Here is a 21,717-nt window from a genome sequence, read left to right as displayed (position 1 = left end):
CTAATTGCTTTTGGGACACTCTTCTGAGGCTTCATGGTTTACATGGAGATTAACTTTTATTTACTAGTGTAAACTAATTAAGCCAATGAAATACTGTTTCTATCAGGAACTGCAAAGAAATCTGAATTAATAGCACCCAAGATCTGACCAAGAGGGAGGTTCTGAGAGATCATGTAACAGAATATTTCTTCTGACCTAAACCTAGTAATTGTGAAATCCCTTTGAGAAAAGGTGTTGAAAGGAGAGTAGCATGAGTAACTGACACATTCACACGATGAGAATTAGGGCAAATTCTGCCTGTTTTATCGCCCAGATTCCTGTCAGAAATAATTTATTTGCTCATAGAAAGGTATTTGACAATTGATCTGTCTTTTACCTAAAACAGGTACTTCCCAATTGAAGATTGTTGGTGTTACAAAATTCATTTGTTTCTCTCTCTCTCTTCTTTTTTTTTCTTCTGTACCTATTCAACAGTTATTTAAGTTTATTTGTAACTCAACAATTATTTAAGTTTATTTTTATGGAATTTGGAAAACACTTTCCCATAGAAATAATGGTCTGTGTGGTGATTGGGTTGGGTCCGGCTGAATAACCTTGTGTTGACCGAGCCTGGAATGTGTTCAGCCCTGAACATACAAAGACCAGAGCCTTGTCCCTGTTCTCCAGCAGCATGAAGTCTGGTATTTGGCGGCATGACTCACACAGACATAACAAGACTGTGAGGTACAGTGGGTGTCACAGGAGGCTAGTGAGTTATAGGATTTTGGTGAGTAAACCAGGGACCCCAACTGTCATGCCCAACACATGTCACCCGGCTACAGCTGCCCCCACTCCAACCTCACTCTCTCCACCTCTAAAAGGCTAGCTTTGGCCAAGCCTAAGGGACAGTCAGAAGGTTGGACCTGCTATCTATGTCTTCCATACTCTGTGTCCCTGTCAACACCTCCAGGGGGGTGGGTCTCTCTTCAGCCACTGACAGCCTCCAGGGACTTGGCCTTGTCACTTGAGTTGAGTTTCCTTCTGTCTTGGCTATGACAAGATTTTCCTTCTGTCCCACTTTGCCTGGGGGCTAATGGCTTCAGAAAGCCAGGAACCTTTTTAATGACTGCTCTTTGTCAACCGATCCAATTAAGTTATTTTGATTCAAAGCCTCCCTCTTTTAGAAGGCGTGGGGTGGTGGGTGCCCGGTTCTCACACCACACATGAATTCTGCTGCTTACAATTAGAAGGGAATATTATTTCTCCTTGATCCAGAAGCTCTTCGGCATTGCTGGGCAGTATTGGTGGGGAGATGGAAGTGTGGTGGAGTGTCTCAGAGCCCCAGTCACTTTCCGCGCTCCCAGTGAACAGTGCTCGTCTCCTCCTTGGCCCAGAGGCTCCTTTGTCTTCTGAAAGTTTGTAAATTGGAGGCTGTGATTTTTTTTAGAATTAAGGCAGAGTTCTTGTCAAGTGTTAGAAGACCAATAACAATACTAAGGAGTCTGGCTGGTTCTCGGAGTGAGAAGTGGCCTCCCCCAGGGCTGCTTGCTACCCCACAGCTGAAAAGAATCAATATAGTAGGAGCAGGAGGCCTCTAGGCCAGGTGAAATACAGTGGAGCCAACTGCACAGCAGAGGGGAGAGCAGGAGAGAAAATGAGCCCCCAAACTCCAGGTTTATCATGATTTGGTCCCCATATTACATTGTCAGGAGCATTTTGAACATTGCCAGAGGATTTTTTTTTAAGAATTTCTGTGAGATTAAAAGTAACTATTTGAAGTGATCCAGGTAGGCTTCTTCCAAAGGGGCCAATGTTGCAGAGGACCCTTGGTTCCAGCAATCACGTTACAGGTGAAATTATAATTTAGGCTATTGGTGCATGTGCCATTATACTATTTTAAAAATATTTGATGTTGGTGGGGATATTACTTTCAAATCAATTTGCTTTGTCTTTTTTATCATTACATTACACCTCTCTCTTCATGCTGTGCATTTATTTCCAAGTGCAATTAAGAACCTTAGCAGATATAACCTGAATAAGACATAAAACCAAAAAGAACAAGAAATGTTTGGCACAAATACATAAATTTCCATCCCCAATATTGTTATGCTGATATTTACTTGTTAATCATTTAGAACTTTTCCCCTAACATCCATGTTACTGATCCAAACCAGAAATCTTTGTTTTAACCATATACTTGATGTTATAAACGTTGCCATTTAAGAGGTATCTCATATTTAAAAATGCTTTGAAGTGTAGTTAGTCTGTGGCTTCAAGAATCTAAATGTCTGAAGTAACACCCAAGCTCCAAGTTGCATAAAAACCAGCCACTTGCTTTTCAAGTCTCTGCAGTGCTTTGCACAGCTCCCCAGTGTGCTGGTGGATTTGCCGGGCAGTTGCCCCTCGGTGTATGGATTTCTTGAAGGAAACCAGGTTCTCTGTTCTCTCGTTTTCTGAACAACAATGGTGGCTGGCACACTTCTCTTTCTGACAGACGATGGAGAGGGGGAGGGAGATGTGTTTTTCTAAAGAGTTCTTCCTCCTCCTATCCACGATGCTGGAGAACCAGGAGGATGGAGAGAGCTCAATCTTTCTGACAGACGATGGAGAGGGGGAGGGAGATGTGTTTTTCTAAAGAGTTCTTCCTCCTATCCACGATGCTGGAGAACCAGGAGGATGGAGAGAGCTCAGGAGAGCAGGAGTATCAGCTCCTCTTTGCAGTGGCCGTGCATGGCCTCTTATTCCTGTTCCTTTCCTGTGTGTCGGTAGTGTTGTTCACCTCTGGTTCTGTGGAGTGGCTGGGCCAGGCTGGCTGGCCATCTCACTAAGGAGCCCTGTAGATCACTGTGACACAGAACTCAGTGCCTCCGCCCCCACTCAGGAGCTTGGCTCTGCCTTCCTGACATCTGCTGTCAGCGCCGTGGGAGGTGAAGCTGGTCAGATGGTGCCCTCTGCACCTTCTCTGCCTCTCAGGAACTTTCCATCGGGCCACGAGGGTGGCCCTGGAAGTTCTCTGCAGATGCAGTCACTTCTTGCACCATCTGTGCCCGTGTGCCACGCAGATCAGAGTGCCAGCCTGGGGAAGACTTACCTCCTAAATCAAAAGACATTTACTGTAATAACTGGCCTCCATTTTGTCAGTTTTCATAATAGAAGAGTCTGCAAAATATGCTCTTAGCAGTTGTGGGGGAAGGTAGCATCGATGCAGGCAGGCCCTAGCTCCCCAGGGGCCACTCTCCTGTTAGTACCTCTTGTTACAGACTGTCTCCCTTTTGCCACTGCATTGAGGGCAAACATCAAAGAAAAGACGTGCTCGTTTATTTATTGTGCTCTTGTTTAAAAAGAAAGGCTAATAGGGAGTTTGAAGGAATTGGGGACTGAAACCTAAAATTAGATTTGGGGATTATCTGTGGATTGTATTTCTCACTTCCTATAAGCAGAGACATTCAACAATAGTTTGTATATGTTTCCTTTCCTGCTCAGGGAGATATTTATCCTTAACAGAATAAAAGAGAGGATCTCCCTGTTAGTTTTCTGCAAAAGGACTTTTCTTAGAGACCGAAGAAGCTCTCATGTTAACAAACAGTATATTTTAGTGGATAGAGCCAGGACAAGGATCAGATTAACCTGGTTTCAAATCCCAGCTCTTCCATATCTAGCTGTGTGATGCTGGACAAGTTACTTAACTTCTCTGAGGCTCATTTTCCTTATCAGGTTCCTTATCATTTTCCTTTCTATCAGGTGCAGGTTGTGATCATTATAAGAGTTGTTGAAAGGATTATGATAGAAAATACTCACAAATGACTAGCACAAGACCCAGCTGACAGCAGGCACTTAATACAGATTAGGCCACTTTCCAGCTGGATCACTGTGGCTAAGTTGCCTAACCTCTCAGTACCTCTGTGTCCTCACCTGTAATTTGGGAATAACGATGATCATGATAATAGGGCTTCCCCACGAGGCATGTTAGGGTACGTGAGTTTGTGCATCCAAACCCCATAGAACACACAGTTCAGCATATAACATGTGCCTTATTGCTAAAGCCATTTTTATTTTTTGTGTTCTTTTAACTTTTCTGGAAAATCTGCTCTAAAAACATTTCAATCAGATGTGTTTGGGGGGAAAGGAGATTTCATTTATGAATAAGATTCACTGTCTCTTCTTGTATTTATTTACTCTTTGCACAAGTATGTATTGAGTGCCAGCTATGCCAGACACTGCTGGTCACCAGACACTGGTGGGTATCTGACTGTAGGTCGTAGCCATGGGGCTAGGAACAAGGAATGTGGGAATAGTACAAAATGAGCCCCAAACCCCAGAATGGATGACTCTTAGTGAATATTGTTTTAGGACCAAGAAAGTGAGATTAAGTAGCATTTTTCCTGTTTCACAGATGAGAAAATGAAATGAAAGTGCTCGCAGATCGCCATCCCAAACCTTAGAGAATGAACTAAGAACAGGCCTGGAGCAGGATTCCTAAAGACCTCATTGTAGCTCTGAGTTCTACCTCACTGCCAGCTCCATGAAGGCAGAGAGAGGCCACCTCACCTTCCTGTCCCCAGAGCACCCAGCAAAGTCCTACAGCAGGGCCAGAAATACTGCCTAGAGTTGATTTGAGGTGAAGTCACATACTCCAGACCGCAAACTGAGTGTCAGTCTGGTCTGAGCTATAGTGGTTAGCGCAGCACTGCCATAAAATAGCCACCTGTTAAGTGTTTGTTGATTGAATTTGATTGATAGTCTCTAGTTAAACACATGCATGCAAATACACAAAAATAACTTCATTTTTTTCTAGTTAGAAAAGCCAAAAAATAAAATGGGTCATATCTCTCTAGTCAAGTTTTAGACTTATAGAAAGTCCTACCCGAAGAGCAGGCAGAGAAAGAAAAAAATCCCTAAAAATTGTCTTCAGTCTCAGGCATTTAAATCATCAGGCTGCATCTCTACTTATCATTCACAGCTCCTGAAGTCCTTGCCCAGAAACCTTACAGCAAAGCTGTCGACTGCTGGTCCATCGGGGTGATTGCCTACATCTTGTAAGTATTGCTTGCCACCCTGGTTTCCTTTCCCCCTTTATTATTTTTAATGTGGCAAAATATATATAACACAAAATTAACCATTTCAGCCTCCTTTAAGGTACAATTCAGTGGCATAAAGCACATTCACAATGTTGTACGTCCATCATCATTATCCATTTCCAGAAGTTTTTCATCATTCCAAACTCTTTACCTGTTAAACAATAACTCCCTATACCTTCCTCCTCCAGCCCCTGGCAACCTTCATTCTTCTTTCTGTCTCCATGAATTTGACTACTCTAGGAACTTCATATACGTGGAATCATTCCAGATTTCTCTTTTTGAGTATTTCACTTAGTGTAATGTATTCAAGGTGCATGCATGCTGTAGCATGTGTCAGAATTTACTTCCTTTTTAAGGCTGACTAATATTCCACTGTATGTATAGACCACACTTCGTTTATCCACTCATCTGTCTGTGGACACTTGGGCTGTTTCCACCTTTTGGCTGCTTTTGTGAATAATGCTTCTATGAACAGTAGTGTACACGTATCTGTTCAAATCCCTGCTTTCAACTCTTTGGGATATATATCTAGAAGTGGAATTGCTGGATCATATGGTAATTCAGTGTTTAACTTTTGAGGAACCACCATACAATTTTCTACAGCAGCAATGCACAAAGGTTTCAATTTCTCCACATCCACTCCGAAATCTTGTCATGGGTAGGGTCTTTGCACTGCTGTCAGAGGTCCTGCTTGCCCAACTTGAGTGAAGGGCTTAAGGAAATGAATGATAGGCCAGTCCCCTTCCTGCCAACACTTGTTATTTTCCATTTTTTGGAGAACAGCCATCCCAGTGGGTGTGAAAGTAGTATCTCATTGTGGTTTTGATTTGCATTTCCCTAATAGCTAATGACATGGAGAATCTTTTCATGTGCCACCTTGGCTTTTGGAAGAATACAAAACACTGTGAAAATATTAGGACATCTCCAAAAGAAATCACAATTAGAAAAAAATGTAATGAAAATAAAAATTTAGCCTTTGGATTTCTCATTTCTTCTCAGATGACTTATCTCCGTAAACCAGGAAACGCAGTCCTATGCCATAGGCTTCTTGCAATTATTTCAGTATCATTGGTTTTATTTCTTATTGTTTTGTTTTATATTGCTTAAGTCCACTATAATGTTATTTTTAAATTACAATTTCTTTTTTCAGTTATACTTCCAAAATACTTATTATGGAACATACTTTTAGGGTGGGTTTAGGCCAACTAGTTTCAGTAATTGCTAGGAAATAAATTTCTCCTCCTCAACATCCCCAAGGAAGGGAACGTTTTCTAGCAGACAGAGCCCCGTGCACACAGTGAAAGACTGCAGGGGATTATGATTGGAGAAAGTTCTGACAGCATGTGGCATTCTGTTCTTCTCCAGGAATGCTAGAAACATCCCCCCTGTACTGGCTTTGTCTCATTATCTGGGAAGCAAATGGTCTTTCTACAGTGTTCATTCAACTGGGCAGCTTTTGTAGTTTAGTGTGGATTTAGATGACAGCTCCTATAGATTCTTGCCATTGTCACAGGAGAATTTTATCTATTATAATATAGTTGGCCTATAAGGCTCTCTTTTATGGATATAGGTAAAAAGGGCAGATTCATCTGAGCTCTAAAACCAAGCTGTTGCACATATATAGTGCTTTCACTTTCAAAGCACGTTGACCATTTTCTGCAGTTATTTCATCCTTTTGTGGGAGAGGCCCCTTCTGAGAATCTAATGAAGTTGTGGACCCTCTCCCCTAGTGAAATAACACACACACATACAATTTTGCATACCATTTTAGGGGGGTTCTTGAGTAAGCAGATACTGGACCTGGGCCCTATGTTATATCACCCTGGCTCCTTAAATCCTCAAGTAAAATTCTTATCAGAGGTCCTGCCTCACCCAGCTTGACTGAAAGGCTTAAGAAAATAATGATAGGTTAGTGCCCTTCCTGCAAAAAGCTTGTGTCTGTTTAGAGAAATCTGTGAGGCTGGGAAATCTTTTCTGGCTTTTTGACTGTTTGTTCCTTTGTATGAGGGTACTTCAAAAAATTCATGGAAAGATTTTTACTATCTTTTAATTCTATTTTTCTGCAAACTTTTTGAAGTTGCCTCGCACCTGTTATGAACCTTTCACCACTCCTGTGGTCTGCACAAATGACTATAGACTCCCTTTGGGTTTGTTTAAATATATATGATTATTTCTCTGAAGTCTTGGCGTTGGCATAGGGTCTTGGTACAGCTATGAGGAGGTACGTCTTGACAGATGTTTCTTAGAATTACTAGGATAAGCAGTTTAAAACTAAGCACTGATGTTTTAGCTCAGGCTGCTATAACAAAATGCCATAGAGTAGGTGGTTTAAACAGGAGACATTTATTTCTTACAGTTCTGGAGGCTGGAAGTCCAAGATCAAGGTGCCGGCCAACTTGGGTTCTGGTGAGGGCTCTCTTCCTGGCTAGCAGATGTCCGCCTTCTCACTGTTTCCTCACATGGTGGACAGAGAGCACGTGAGAGCAAGCTCTCTTGTGTCTTTTCTAAATCAGCCACTGGCAAAGAAAATGGGACTATCGTTGTTGGCCAAGTGCAGCAGGTGCTAGTGTGGATGAGGGAAATCCCCTGAGTGAAATCACAATTCTGCTCGTGTAGAAGAAAGCAGAAAATGGACTGGCAGGCAGCTCACCATGTCTGCCCTGGGCATAGGTAGGAAAATGTTGGAAAGAAGGCCAATGTGGCTAGAGACAGTCTCAAGACAGTACATCAGAAAGTGCCACTCAAGAAGCAGGCAATTGCCAGAGTGGAGGGACGTGGTAGAATGTTTGGATTTTAACCCAAGGGTACTGGGAAGCAAAAGAAGGGTTTTGAGCAGAGGTGCTGGTAAATCTGATTTACATTATAGTTTGATTCTGGTTATCCTGGTTGAGGAAAAATAATAATCGCTTCTCCTGAACAATGAAAGGAGAGTGGTGGATAGATTTAAGATATGTTTTGGATGCAGGGGGATGAAGGAGAGGGATATTTCAAGTATAAATCCAAGTTTTTGTTTTAAGCAACTGTGTAAATGGTTAAGAAAAAAGAAAGGGGATGGGTGGAGGAACAGGGTTGGGGGGTGGGTAAGCTCAAGAACTTGGTTTTGGGCATGTTAGGCTCGAGACCCCTTTGAGATATCCAGTGGTAGTGTACGCACATGTGGAGTACAAAAAAGGTGTGAGGCAGAGACGCTGGCACACGTATCTGGGTATGATTCGAATGGTGCATCCAAATGCTTGTAATTGTGGTATCCAGTGCAATATTTGTGACGGTTCAAGAGTAATATTAACCAAAGACACACCTTATTTCTTCACTTCTGTTTTAAGTATAAAACAGATAGGCTTACATTTGCTGGTTTCCTAATTACCACCAGCTTTGCCCCAGAGACTAGTCTCAGGTCAATTTCATGACTGTGTCATACTTCAAAATGGCAGCCTGGGCTTTATTTTCCTTGGTGCTTTCCAGAGCTCTGAGAGCCCCAAGCAGAGAATGAAAGGACTTTTGGGCATCTCAGTTGTATCCTATGGGATGTTTAGATCCCTCTGGGTGATAGGCCAAATCCTCAATATCATTTACTACATCCCATGGCTAGGCTTGGAGACCCACCATCCTGAATTTATCATTATCAGTTGATTGATCCACTCATGAATCCATCTTGTCTCTCCATACACACTATTAGTGCTCTGATGACAGGCAGTGGGTCTTTGTCATCTTTATATCTTTAGCACCTAGCACAGTGCCTGGAATAGAGAAAGTACTCAAGAAATGCTCGTTGTTAACACTGATCATGATAAATTCAAGGTTGGTGGGCTGTTGTGCAGGGAGACAAGCAGCAGGAGGTCACGGAATGACGCCATCATTGAGCACAGGGGCACCAGTCCAGGTATGTCCAAAAGGTTGATAAGACTAACATAAGCACAGAGGAGAGACACAGCATCGAGCAGGGGAGGGGAGCAGGCACAGGAGCAGGGCTACTGTGGTGTGAGTGAGGGCTCGTGCAATACCCTGTGAATGTCCTGTGACCTGATCTCTCCACTCCCACCCCTTGTCGGAAGACTTCTGAGCAAGGCTGCTGAGCAGGCCATGACCAACAGGCAGCACACTGGGAAAGCCAGCTGCCCCCCTGGGGATGGCACAGAGCTCCTCATTCTTCCTTCCAACTGTAATGAAAAAGAGGTTAGCCTCTGCAGTTTTGTGCAATGAGGCGCTATTATTTTCATTTGATGAAACTGTCATGCTGAGATATCACACTGCAGCAAAAGTGGCTGTGACAGACCATGACACCAAATTTTCTCCTCTCCGCATGCCATATAAACATTCCTCATTGTATTCATGCAGATACTTGATAAATTGGCTCTCTTTGGGTCTCCCTGTTCATTTCTCTGTTATCCATCATTTGGAAGGAGAAATATTTTTTCTACCAAGGATACTCATTTTTAAAAACACATTTGGTGGATTCTTACCCTGCCAGGAATCTTCCGTGGGGGATTAGGGCTTACAAAAAACATCTTTGCTTACATAACTTAAGCCCCTGCTCAGGATTGAGGATGGAATGATGAGCGTGTTGGTGTCCACTCTGGTGGGCGTGGCTCAGCCACAACAGCACAAGTTCCAAGGAAATAAATTTCCCCATTCAAGGTGAGAATCAGCATCTCATGGATCAAGCTCAACTTTGTGCTAACGTGTAGTCTGCATTTCTTTTCACAACTTCAGGGAGTTTATTTAATGATCGTTTGCCTAAATTATGCTCAAGAATGCAACATGCTATGGAGAAGCAGTGAGTTTTTGCTGAGAAAGATCCTAAGGAGATTCCCACTTCTGAATCGAAGTAGATAGGTCAGAGGCATGAGAGTAGGCTGGATGGGCCAGGGTGGACTTGGCTGTGGATGGTGAGACCTCTGACCTCTCTGCCTAGAAGACACTCTAGGCAACATACTGATGGGAATCCCTTTCCCTTTTTACTGGCTTCCTATGTTATTCACTTTTTAAAACAAGGTCACATAAATGTTGATTTGTTCATGTATACAGCTTAATCAGCTTTGTAAGAGTGGAACTAGGAATGCCTAATCTGCGTGCTGTGTTCAAAAAATGATACTCACCAAGGCAATCCCTGTCCCTTTGAACTGTTGACAGCTGGCTCTTTATGGAATACACATGTTCTGGGGAGAGAACACGAAACCAAGCATCCATGGAAGAGAATGCAGTGTGATCAGCAAGCCCCAGCCCCAGCTGGGTGATTATGATGGTTGTTACTCCTTTCAGAATGAGGAGTGTTAACATTAGCAAGACCAATTCACTGGCATCACCAGGAGGCAGCAGGCTTCTTGTATTCATGAGCTTTGCAAGGCAGAGCACATGTCCTGATTGAGGCCACTGTGGGCCCATTGTTTTGTACCTTGGCTTTAGAAGTTTAGAAACTGAGTTAGACCTGTCTATTCATCTTTCTCAGATGATCCCCATGAATTGACTCACACAAGTCAGACTCAAAAGAGATTTTTTTTCATTTACTAAATCATAAATGAGACTTGTACTCCACAAGGTAATTGGATATGCATGTCACCAAACAACATGATCTCTCCTCTATAGGAAATGCTCAATGAGAAACCAAATTAAAACCAGAATTGACTCACACAAGTCAGACTCAAAAGAGATTTTTTTTCATTTACTAAATCATAAATGAGATTTGTACTCCACAAGGTAATTGGATATGCATGTCACCAAACAACATGATCTCTCCTCTATAGGAAATGCTCAATGAGAAACTAAATTAAAACCAGTTTTCTTTTTGAACAAAGAATCAGAGCAGTGGAGTCCGATGGCCTCAAATACATCCATAAAGCCTGGTGAGGCTCCAGGTTGCCCCTCTCTACCCAGGGACATTTCTGTTGAGCAGGCAGTTCTTCCTGTTAGCTGCTCAGAGCAGCCTGTGCTGAACAGTTCCTACCCTGCATCCTTTAGAGCAGCCACCAACCACTGCCCTTTTCCTTTATCATTCCAGAATCATCATTTTTAGTTTCAGCAGGCATTGACTGCTATAATGCTTAGGTTTACTGATTTTAGTTCACAGATTGCATTTCAGCGTGTCTGCTTTCCAAGGATCTTCAGAAAGGTGCCCAATCTCCCCTCTGTCCTCTATCCCAGCTGGATCCTGCAGATGTCTCGATGCCATCTGTGGGTTGTGAGTCCCTGTAGCTTGAGTCTCAGGCACAAGCCCTGCTTGGCCATATTTCAGCTTTGCAAGTGACCCTCTTTTCTTCAGAAAGGTGCCCAATCTCCCCTCTGTCCTCTATCCCAGCTGGATCCTGCAGATGTCTTGATGCCATCTGTGGGTTGTGAGTCCCTGTAGCTTGAGTCTCAGGCACAAGCCCTGCTTGGCCATATTTCAGCTTTGCAAGTGACCCTCCTCTCACTCTTTCAGGCAAGGGGCTTGACTTGTTGTCGGGGCCAGTGGGTTCACTTCTAACCCCTCAAAAGACTCTCTGGTTTCAAAGAGTAGGTACAGGGGTATACACAGCAGCAATGGGGGACATTTTACAACAGTGCCATTGAGCTAAAGAAGGTCTGCCTTTTAGATGGCAGGAGAGCATCTCCCTGCCAGTAACTTCAGGCAGGGAGGAATCCACCCATATCCATGGTATTGCAGAGGCCGTGTGGCCTACAGGGCACTGCAGAAGGAGAAGCTGGTCAGGAGTGGCTCAGGTACATCACTTTTGCACCCTGAGTGGTGCAGCTTCAGGCCACATGAAAAAACATTTTACTTCCTCTGCTGTGTGATTTTCATCTCAGCATCACTGCCTGGAGACCGTCATTTGCATAGGGACATTTAGCCCAGAGAATGGAAAGCAGGGATTGGTTTTCATTCACTTAAGTAACATTTATTGAGCCTGGTATGCCTCAGGCAATAGGATGGGGATGTTGGGACCAATTCCTTACTGCCCTGGCCTCAGAGGAAACAGACAGTCAACAGATTCATTACAGTCTGGCTGGCTGTTATGAGACGGGAGGGACATGCTGGGTAGTTCCCAGGGCAGAGCCCTGAACACTGCCTAGGCTTGAAGAGGGCTTCCCAGGACGGGTTACTATGATCTGGGCTTGGAGGGATGGGTAGGAATCTACCAGGAGAGGGCCAGTGCAGGCTGAGGGCACTGCTCTGACTTCAAATATCTGTAAGGCCGTCCTGTAGAGAGCGATGGTTTATCCCTCGAGACCCATTCGTCTAAGGCTAGGATGTGCTTCCTGTGTATAAGGAGGGATGCACCCTTCTACTGGAAACATAATTTGAAAAATATAGTTTGAAAGAGCTGATCCAGCTTTGCACTTTGGATATCTAAAACTTGGGAAAGGGGAAAGTATAATCTCTGAATTAGCAGGATTTTTAATTCCCCTTGCACCATACTGAGCATGCAAAAGAATCAGAAGAGGTCTTTGTTATTTTTTGTTTGTTTGTTTTAATTTTATTTTGTCAATATACAATGTGGTTGATTATTTTGGCCCATTGTTATGTTTTTAAGCGTTTACTGTCAGAACGCACAGCAGCAGCATTGGGGGAGGGGGCAGTGTGTATGTGGAGAAAAGAACAGAAAAGTGCACGGAGAAGAAGGTGGTCAGCACCCAGGAGGTGAGGCAGCTGACTCAGGCCACATGATCTCAGCAGGGTTGTGACTAAGGGGCAGAGAGGGAGGCGGGAGGGGAGAGATCCTGCTGCTGTGTGGAAGGGGACCTGGCGGAGGGAAGCCCGTGACTCAACTGCAGATGACATGTGCTGTTCCACTGTCTGGCTTCTGATCTCTTCGCCATGTCCTAAGAGTTTGTTTTCTAGAGGAAAGTGCCTGGGGAGAGGGTAAACAAAGCCAGTGGGAAGTGCAGTGAGGCCATGGCCCATGGGATGGAGGGACCTAGAAGTAAGTGCAGTTGCATTCATGCCTACCCACTGGAAACACGAGGGAGGGAGGAGAGAGGGAGGTGGGAGGGAAGAGGCTAACCATGAAGAAAGCAAGGTCTAGATGCAGAAATTGCATTTGCAAATCCTCCATGGCCTCAGCACCCTCTGTCGGTGCTTGGTGTTGATCACGTCCAGATTGGATGTCTGCACCCTCAGCACTTTGTTGTGAAACTCATCCCTCCTGAGAACTAATTGGAGCTGCTACAGGTTTAGCTGTGTGTTTCCTCACACAATATCCAGCTGGTGGAAGCTCTCCCCACTCACCCTCTTCGTCCCTGCCATGCCCTCAGTGTCACTGTTAGCATGAGCCCATCTTAGAGTGGTTTTGTGCCAGCTTCTTTCAGATGTGTATCATCCTCTCGGAGGGGCTGGGAGCGGCTGTGCTAATACCGCAGACTTCCTCCAGGCGGTGTCCCTCTGGCTAATGGAAGAATGAGAAAGTTGACTCCTAAAGGATCATGCTCCTCACAACTCATGCTTGGGGAAGCGTGTTATTCTTCCCCTCCTTACCAAGCCCCCAACCTTCACTTCTGGTTATGTATAAACTTTCTAAGGAATGTGTTTCTTTTTTCCCCTCCAGTATTCCCTTTCCTTTCTCCCCCACATCTTTCCCTAATCTGCTTACTCGTTCCGAGCTTTACGGGCATTACCCAAACCTCAGGGGTTGACATAGGCATTTATCCATTCTGTTTTCATCAACGGCATTGCTGGAATCACCTGCACATGGTTTTATACGTGAACCATTTTTAATTTCTCCGGCCTGCTCTCATCTGAGTTTGCAAGGAGAAAGCTCTGGGAATGCACATAATGAAACAGATGGTTACCAAAATAATTGGATTACAATGATTCAGGTCTCATTGGTCATTCTATTCTATAAATCCAAATAATGTATTGAAACCTATTTTGCTCACTAAGTGTGCCTTGCAAATAAGTGCATAAGATTTATCAGCTTCAAAAGCTTTGCTTTATTTTATTATTTTAAAAGTCTTTCACATTATCCAGAGTAAGAGGAATAAAACTCAGGTTCCTTAATATAGACCCCAGACGTTCATTCGATAAATACTTGAATACCTACCGAGTGCCAGGATAGAAGGGCAAACAGTGGCCACCCGGTGATTGCTGCAGATCAGACAGACTTTAGTATCCAAGAGAGGGATGCCCAGATTTGGTTGATTTTCCTAGTGTTTTTCAGAGGCCCACTGAGCCTGGCTTGGCCTTATGAGTCTTACCTCATCTGCAGTATACATAGAGGTTTGTGGTTTCAGTCATTTTCATGGCACCCGTGGCCCATCTGCATAAAAATAGCCTTCCTTTGAGTCAGTGTTCTCGGGAAGTCTTGAGCTGTTCTCAGAATTGAAGGCTCCTTGGCTACATGCTTGGAAATATTCACACACACAGGTCAAGGTTTAAAAGCAGGTCTAGTACATCCTGTCATCATATTCATAACACAGTGCCCAAAATAAGGACCAGAGGCAGAGCTCTCCCTTCTCCAGCACTTTACAAGTTCAGGTCTGGATGTTTGGTCTTCAGTGGATGGTTCTGAGACTTTGCACGAAATTTAAAAATATGTTGCTTTGTTTTCACGGTTAGAGTGTGGACATTGGACTGGGTCCCCCGGGGCTTGTCCACTCCTTTCTCCCCCTCACATTGTTCCTCCTGGTGCTGAGCATTTGCCCTCCCACTTCAGAGCATTTCAGCCAAAGGAACCTGTGAAGGATTGGATGGGGTTGGTGGGATGGAAAAGAGGGGGTGAGGGGGCGGGAACAGCATTTGATGATTGCCAAGTAGCTGGCACTTTCACGTCTGTCTCTAGTGTCTGTCCATCTGCCTGTATCCATCTAGCTATCTAACGATCAATCATTTGATCAGTCAATCTGTGTGTGTGTGTGTTTTATATATCATATATATTATTATATAGTATATATTATATATATTACACTATCTGTAAAGTGGGCATTGTCCCCATTCATGAACTAAACAGAGACTCAGAGAGGGTGAGTAATTTCCCCAGTATTGCTCAGCCAGTACTTGGCAGAGCTGGGATTTGAACCTGTGCCTCCTTTCCCTGAATCCCAGGCCAAGGAACTGCACAACTCTCTGAAAGCAAAGTTCGAGCTGGCCCTCGGAGAGTGGCACAAATCTCATTCTCCTTCAGAGCAGTATTGCTCAGCCAGTACTTGGCAGAGCTGGGATTTGAACCTGTGCCTCCTTTCCCTGAAACCCAGGCCAAGGAACTGCACAACTCTCTGAAAGCAAAGTTCGAGCTGGCCCTCGGAGAGTGGCACAAATCTCATTCTCCTTCAGAGTTTTTTTTACCCCATGAGACTAAAATGAGAATTCTGGGTTGACATTTACTGACGATTATCCAGTAGTCAGTGTGGACCATTGCATTCAAATATTTTTTTTTTTTTGGTCTTTTGTCTTTTTTCCGTGTCCGGCAACGGATCGCAACCCTCAGTGTTGCCCCGGACCGGACCGGCAACGGGATCGCAAGCCTCGGTGTTGCTCCCGCGCCTCGCTCAGCCAGTGAGCGGGAGCCGGTCTGTATGTGGGATCCGAACCCTCGGGCGGGAGCGCCGCCGCGCTTCCCAAGCGGCGCACTTATCCAGTGCGCCACCGGGCCGGCCCCTCAAATATTTTTATATAAAATATTTAAAATAAGTTTCAGCACTCAAGAAGCACATTTCAGAAGAACTTAGAAAATTCACTAACGTATATAACTTCATTTCCCGACTCCACCAGGTCAAGGAGGCATTCCTGAACTTCCACCCAGCACCATAGTGTTGACAGAAGGAGACTTGTCCCCTTTATGCCCCCTGGCAGCTCTGCACGGGAGCATGGCACTGAACGAAGGCTATCTGACATGATTCTATTGGAATTTGGTTCAATATAGATGCAGGTTCATTTTTCTCTAATCCATCTCCCACAGACAGGGCCATAATGGTCCTACCGCTCTCCTCTCATCTGTCTTTCAGGAAGGCAGATGGGGTAGGACTTGAGACATTGATTTTATAACTGCAAGGACTCTGAGCAGGTCACATGGCCTGGTCTCCAGCTCTGTTTCTAAATATATAATATGAAAATGGTGATGCTCTAATTTGAGGGCCAGAGACCATGTATGGTATTTCCCATCTTTGCAGTGGCGTTATCTGGCTGGAGAGATTAAAGGTTAATATGACTCAGCTATGGAGTTGAACAAATAGAGTTAAAGTTCTGTTCTGTCCCTTAGGTATGAGCAAGGGGCCTAATCTCTCATGCCGGTATGACCTTACCTGGAAAATGAAGATTGAAAATCAACCTAATAAATATACATTAAATGAGACAATATCTGTAAGTTGCGTAGCCCAGTGCCTGGCACACAGTAATTGTTCAATAGATGGTGGCTATTATTATGAACTTCTGTGACTCACCATAATTAGTTTCCCTACTGTGGAAAAGTAAATATTCCACTTGTCCTATTTAAATATGGCTGCACTATGAAATCTGAGGGGCAAGATCTGGGTCTGTCTTCTTCACTGCTAAAAGATCAGCATTTTGTACAACGTGATGCTCTATAAATATCTGTAGGATAGGATTGAAGTGACCTTTGTTTTTCTAGGCCAGACCCCTGCATAGATACCCAGGTCTGCCACTGACTGTGGCCTGAGAACATCTCTTCATCTCTCTGGGATTCACTTTCCAGTCTCCTAAATGAGGGGTTGGAGCAGATATGACTCTGGACCCTGGAATCAAAGTCAGTGACTCTATGCCAGCCTCCCTGCTATGCAGAGCACTTCATCACACATGCTCTTTAGCTTCTGGTTTGAGGACTCAGGCTGGGAGCAGGGAGTACCACATGTGAGTTGTATCATCAGATGGGTTGTTGGTGGTGGAGGGACTCCACAGCGTGGAGCTCCATCCATGGAGGAAACTTTAGGGCACTGGACAGATGTGAGCTCAGAATATCTGTTGATGGTTTGCTGAGTTCATGCCACTCTGCCTTGAAGGATGTCACTTATAGTGATGCCATTGGCCCTCAGGAGGTTTCCCTGCAAAGATAACTGAAACAGTATTACACCTGGAAAAATGTGGTTGAATTTTTCTTTTCCAGAGTAAACACCCACATCAGGGTGTTCAACCCTGCTTAAGTCAACTTAAGTATGTGCTTTTGCTCGTGTGCAAGCATGCGTGCACACACACGTGCAAACATAAATGTTTCCTGTAAATAATTTCTTGTTCACCAATATTCATTAAATCGTGTTGAGTGCTAGTGAAAGACACAAAAGAAATGCTCTGTATGACAGTCTCTGTCCTGCAGGAAGTCATAATCTTCATGGGAAGATAAACATTATAAGCATGAAAACAAGCCATGATCTTTTTAGATTTCTTGAGAGGAACCAAGAAAGAGATGGCCCTTAAGCTGGATTGTGAAGGCTAGAGAATGTTTGGAGAAAGGGCTGGTGGTGGCCGTCCCTGAAACATTGAAGCATTTAAGGCCTCATTCAATGCAGCAAACTTTTGCTGAGCACCTGTTGTTTACTGGGCTAGGTACTGGGATTGCAAAAACGAATGAGACACCAGTGCCACCTCTGGGGAGCTGAGAGTCTAATAGAGGAAATGATGGGATGTGGACAGATGGAAGCTAACACTTGTGCCATAATAGTGGTGCCCAGGAAGCTGGAAAAGCAAAAAGGAGGGGGCCTGCCTAGGAGGGTTGGTGAAAGGAGAGACATCACTGAATGAGGACCACACACACAGAGCTTTGGGGGTGAGCAGGTCAGTCCTGCTGCCAGGGGAGAAGAGCATCCCTGGCACAGAGAACAGGAAAGGAATATTCTCAATTGAGGATGAAATGCTGTGGATTCCTGTAACCAGTGCCCCGTTAATTTTCCTGTTTATGTTTTGTATTTCCTGTTTATTTTGAAGTTTAGTGTTGAGTGTCTATCCACCCCCATTCATGCCGTGAGAGTAGGGACTCTGACCATCTCCTTCGATGCCTGGGACATAGTTGTTCCTCAGTCAGTTCTTGGTGACAGCCGAAGGATGGCCTGACTGTCAGTTTCATCTTCTGTCCCCAGTGGGACACCTGAGGGGCCTGTGCTCAGGGAAGGTAAGTGTGGTTCAGGAGACAGGGCTGGGGCAGCGGCAGCCACAGGCCTGTGCCCACTCTGGGTCAGAAGGCAGGAAAGGGTGGCCAGCCAGTATCAGCAGAAACCTTAGAGGGAAAATAAGGAACATCCCCCCTGAAGAGGGACTGTTTTTGTTCATGCTAGGAGCTTGCTGGCAGCTGCAGGGAAATGCTAGCTGTTCTCTTACACAGCCATCCGGTCCATCCTAAATTTCCAGGGACCTTGAATTCTGGTACCCCATACACCTGCATACATGCTTGTATATGCCAAGAAAGTTTCTGAAAACTATTCACAGGGTATTAATAACAAGAGTGGGAATGAGGGGCTGGGAGTGAACTTGTTTCTTTATACTTTTCTGCATTATTTGAATTTTTTAACTAGAAGCATAAATTACCTTTATAATTAAAAAAATAAAAATACCTGGGCCCTGCCCTGAGATTCAGATGCACTCAGGTAGGGAGGATGCAGAGCATCTGCAGTTTTACAAGCTTCCCAGGTGGCCCTGATGGGCACCAGCCTGAATTGCTGATGTAGGCACAGGTCATACCTCCTCCCTGGAGCACTCTCTGATTGCTCCAGTTAGACCACTCATTCTCCCTGCAGCAGTTGTAGAGGGGAATTCACCCCACCTATGGGCCATGGCCACAGGACTCTCTCCTTGTGCAGGTCTTGTAGCCCAACAGAGCCTAACACAATGCTAAGGCTCCTCCTCCCCTTACAAGTGGCCTTCTCCAGAGCTCTATCCTTGGTCATTAACTCCAAGTCACCAACTTAGCAGGTGATAATGTAGAGGGCCAGGGAGATTATGTAATGTGTGAGTAGCTGGGACATTTTTGTTCATGCTGGGGAGTTGCAGGCACATGCAAAGAAACAGATGAACTAGCTGTTTTTGCACAGCCATCTGGTCTATGCCGGACTTCTGGGGAATTTGAATATTGGTGCCCCATACACCTACATACGTGCTTGTATATACCAAGACTGAGGGGACTTGTGGGGACTGTGGTGAACTTGCTAGATCAACACCTGTCTATGGTCAATCAGTCACATTTGTTTTAAATCACTGCTGGCTAAACAAAATGCATCTGTTGGCCAGATTAGGCCTGTTGGGGGGCCTTTGGCAACACCTGGGCTGTGTCTACAGCATCGCACCGAGTGACCTTCTGCCCTCTCTTGCTTTAATGCAAATGTGGATGGCTCTATCTCAGCACCCCCGGGGCCAGATCATGTCCCTGGCTTCAGGCCTCTCCCTCCAGCTGCCTGCTGGCCTGGCCGCCTTAACCCAGATCCTCACACATACCTGGTCCAGTTCACCCCAGCCTGAATGGACTGTTCACCGTATCCTCTGTGGGTAGTTGGCACCTTTAATTACAAAGAACAGGTTCTCTCTGGTTACCTTAAGCAAAAGGGGCTTGTTGCAGAGCTTCACGTTGAATGAACTGAAGCCCCAGCACTGATACAGCCCAGCCTGGACTCCTCTCCCAGCCTCACCTCTGAGCCGAGGCCTTCCCCTCCTGGCCTTTGCTCTTCCCTCTTCTCAGGCCTCTGTTAATCGTCAGACCTAGGCGCGATGCAGAGTATTTACTAGAACCAGTTGCCACTGAGGCCAGGCTGCCTCACAGGCCACCCTGTGTTGGACCAGCCCCCTCCTCCGACTCTTCCCACCCACCCACCCCCCACAGGCAAAGAACTGCCTGGAGCTGCTTCCCCGAAGGGGGCAGTTTCCACTAGAGGAAGCTGGGATTTCCAGCCCCTGTGGTTGACACATTCAGGCAGCCTGGGACCTGCTCCTTGTCCTGCACTCTTCACCACAGTGGACGGCAGAGGGAGTCATCCACGCTGGAGACCTGTGAGTCATCCTGGCTTTCACTGACTGCATCGCCACATGCCAAACCTGTCCATTTCTCTCTCGGACATACTCTGGAATCTGTCTTCCACGCCTGGGCCCTCTGCCTCTCCTTTGCCTGTAGTGCCGCTGCTAACATGTCTTCCTACCTCAAACCCAGCCCTCACAGCTGCAGAGCCAGTGGCCCCTGTCACTCCTCTGCCTGCATCTCTCAGGGGCTTCCTATCACCTGCAGGATAGACGGCCACCCTGGTGTGGGGAGCACAGCCCTGCACAGCCTGGCCACCATCGATCTCACCAGCCTCAACTCTCCTAGCTCGCCAACTTACATGTTAAACTGCAGCTGCAGCAGCAGCAAAGTGCTCTTCGGTTCTTAAATAGACTGTCTTGTGTGCCTCTGTGCCCTTGTCCCTGCTTAGCCACACCTGCCTGTAGCCCTATGTTTCTCCTGTAAAACATCTGCGTCCTGTGAGGCAAAGCACCGGCACCCACCACGTCTACTCCTCATGAAGCAACTTGGGCTGGATGAACAGGCTCTATGTACCCATGACAGCCTCTGCACAGCTCTGTGATTGTTACTGCCTGTGCCACTGTCATCTATTTATGTGACACTCTCTCCCACTGGACTGAGCTCTGAAGGCAGGAAGTGATTCTCACTATCCTATCTCCAGTGTCAGACTCAGCACGTGGCACACAGTAGGACCAAAATAAATAACCAACAAATGAATGCTAGGTATACCTAAGGCACTGAGTAAATATGTGTATATTGGCTGATTAAAAGTGGAAACCTTGAAGTATTACTGTAAGATCTATGTGGAAATTATCTCCAGTGTCAGACTCAGCACGTGGCACACAGTAGGACCAAAATAAATAACCAACAAATCAATGCTAGGTATACCTAAGGCACTGAGTAAATATGTGTATATTGGCTGATTAAAAGTGGAAACCTTGAAGTATTACTGTAAGATCTATGTGGAAACACTTTTTAAAAGTCACTACCTAATAATGGCTGTCCTAACAAGTGTGAAGTGGCGTCTTATTGTGGTTTTGATTTTCATTTCCCTGATCACTGAGCATTTTTTTCATATACATGTTGGCCATTTGTATGTTTTTTGGAGAAATCAAAAAAAAAAAGGCAGTAATGTTGGCAAGGCTTTGGAGAAATTGGAACCCTTGCACACTGTTGGTGAGCACTGCTGGCTGCCATGGAAAACAGTATGGAGGTTCCTCAAAAAATTAAAAATGGAGCTACCATATAACCCAGCAATTCCACTTCTGTATATTTATCCAAAAGAACTGAAATCAGGATCTCAAAAGAGATGTCTGCTCTCCCATATTCATAGCAGCATCATTTATAGTAGCCAAGAGGCAGAAACAACCTAAATGTCCATTGACAGATGAGTGCATAAAGGTGGTGTGTACAGACAATGGAATACTATCCAGCCTTTTTTTTTTTTATTGAATCAAAATTGTACATATTTGGGGGGTTCGACATTGAGTTATGTTGATCAAATCAATATTACTAGCATACATATTGTTACAAATCATAATTATTCTTTATGCCGCTTGTCCAATCTCTCCCCATCCCCCTGTCGCTCCCCCTTCCCCCCTCTAATTACCCTACCTTTCTTCTTTCCTTCTGAAAGAATAATAGTTACTCTGTTGATTTGTTGCCTAGATGATCTGTCCAATGCTGAGAGATGTGATCAGGTCCCCCAATATTATCATAGAGCAGATGCTTCTTCTGTCACTCTGAAATGGGCTTTGTGG

The 21,717-nt window shown here is 45.0% G+C and overlaps 1 protein-coding gene across 1 annotated transcript in view; it reads left to right on the top strand.

Moving 5' to 3' along the window:
• CAMK1D (calcium/calmodulin-dependent protein kinase ID) overlaps nt 1-21,717 on the top strand; it is a 255,649-nt gene that overhangs the window by 215,152 nt on the left and 18,780 nt on the right. Inside the window, exon 6 of the mRNA XM_008574657.1 lies at nt 4,940-5,015. Within this exon, the coding sequence (XP_008572879.1) occupies nt 4,940-5,015 (76 nt within the window). The remainder of the gene's footprint in view (nt 1-4,939; nt 5,016-21,717) is intronic.

The sequence above is a fragment of the Galeopterus variegatus genome, unplaced genomic scaffold, assembly GCF_000696425.1.
Source record: "Galeopterus variegatus unplaced genomic scaffold, G_variegatus-3.0.2 Scaffold1080, whole genome shotgun sequence".
Taxonomy (NCBI): Eukaryota; Metazoa; Chordata; class Mammalia; order Dermoptera; family Cynocephalidae; genus Galeopterus; species Galeopterus variegatus.
This window is presented reverse-complemented; position numbering and strand designations above follow the sequence as displayed.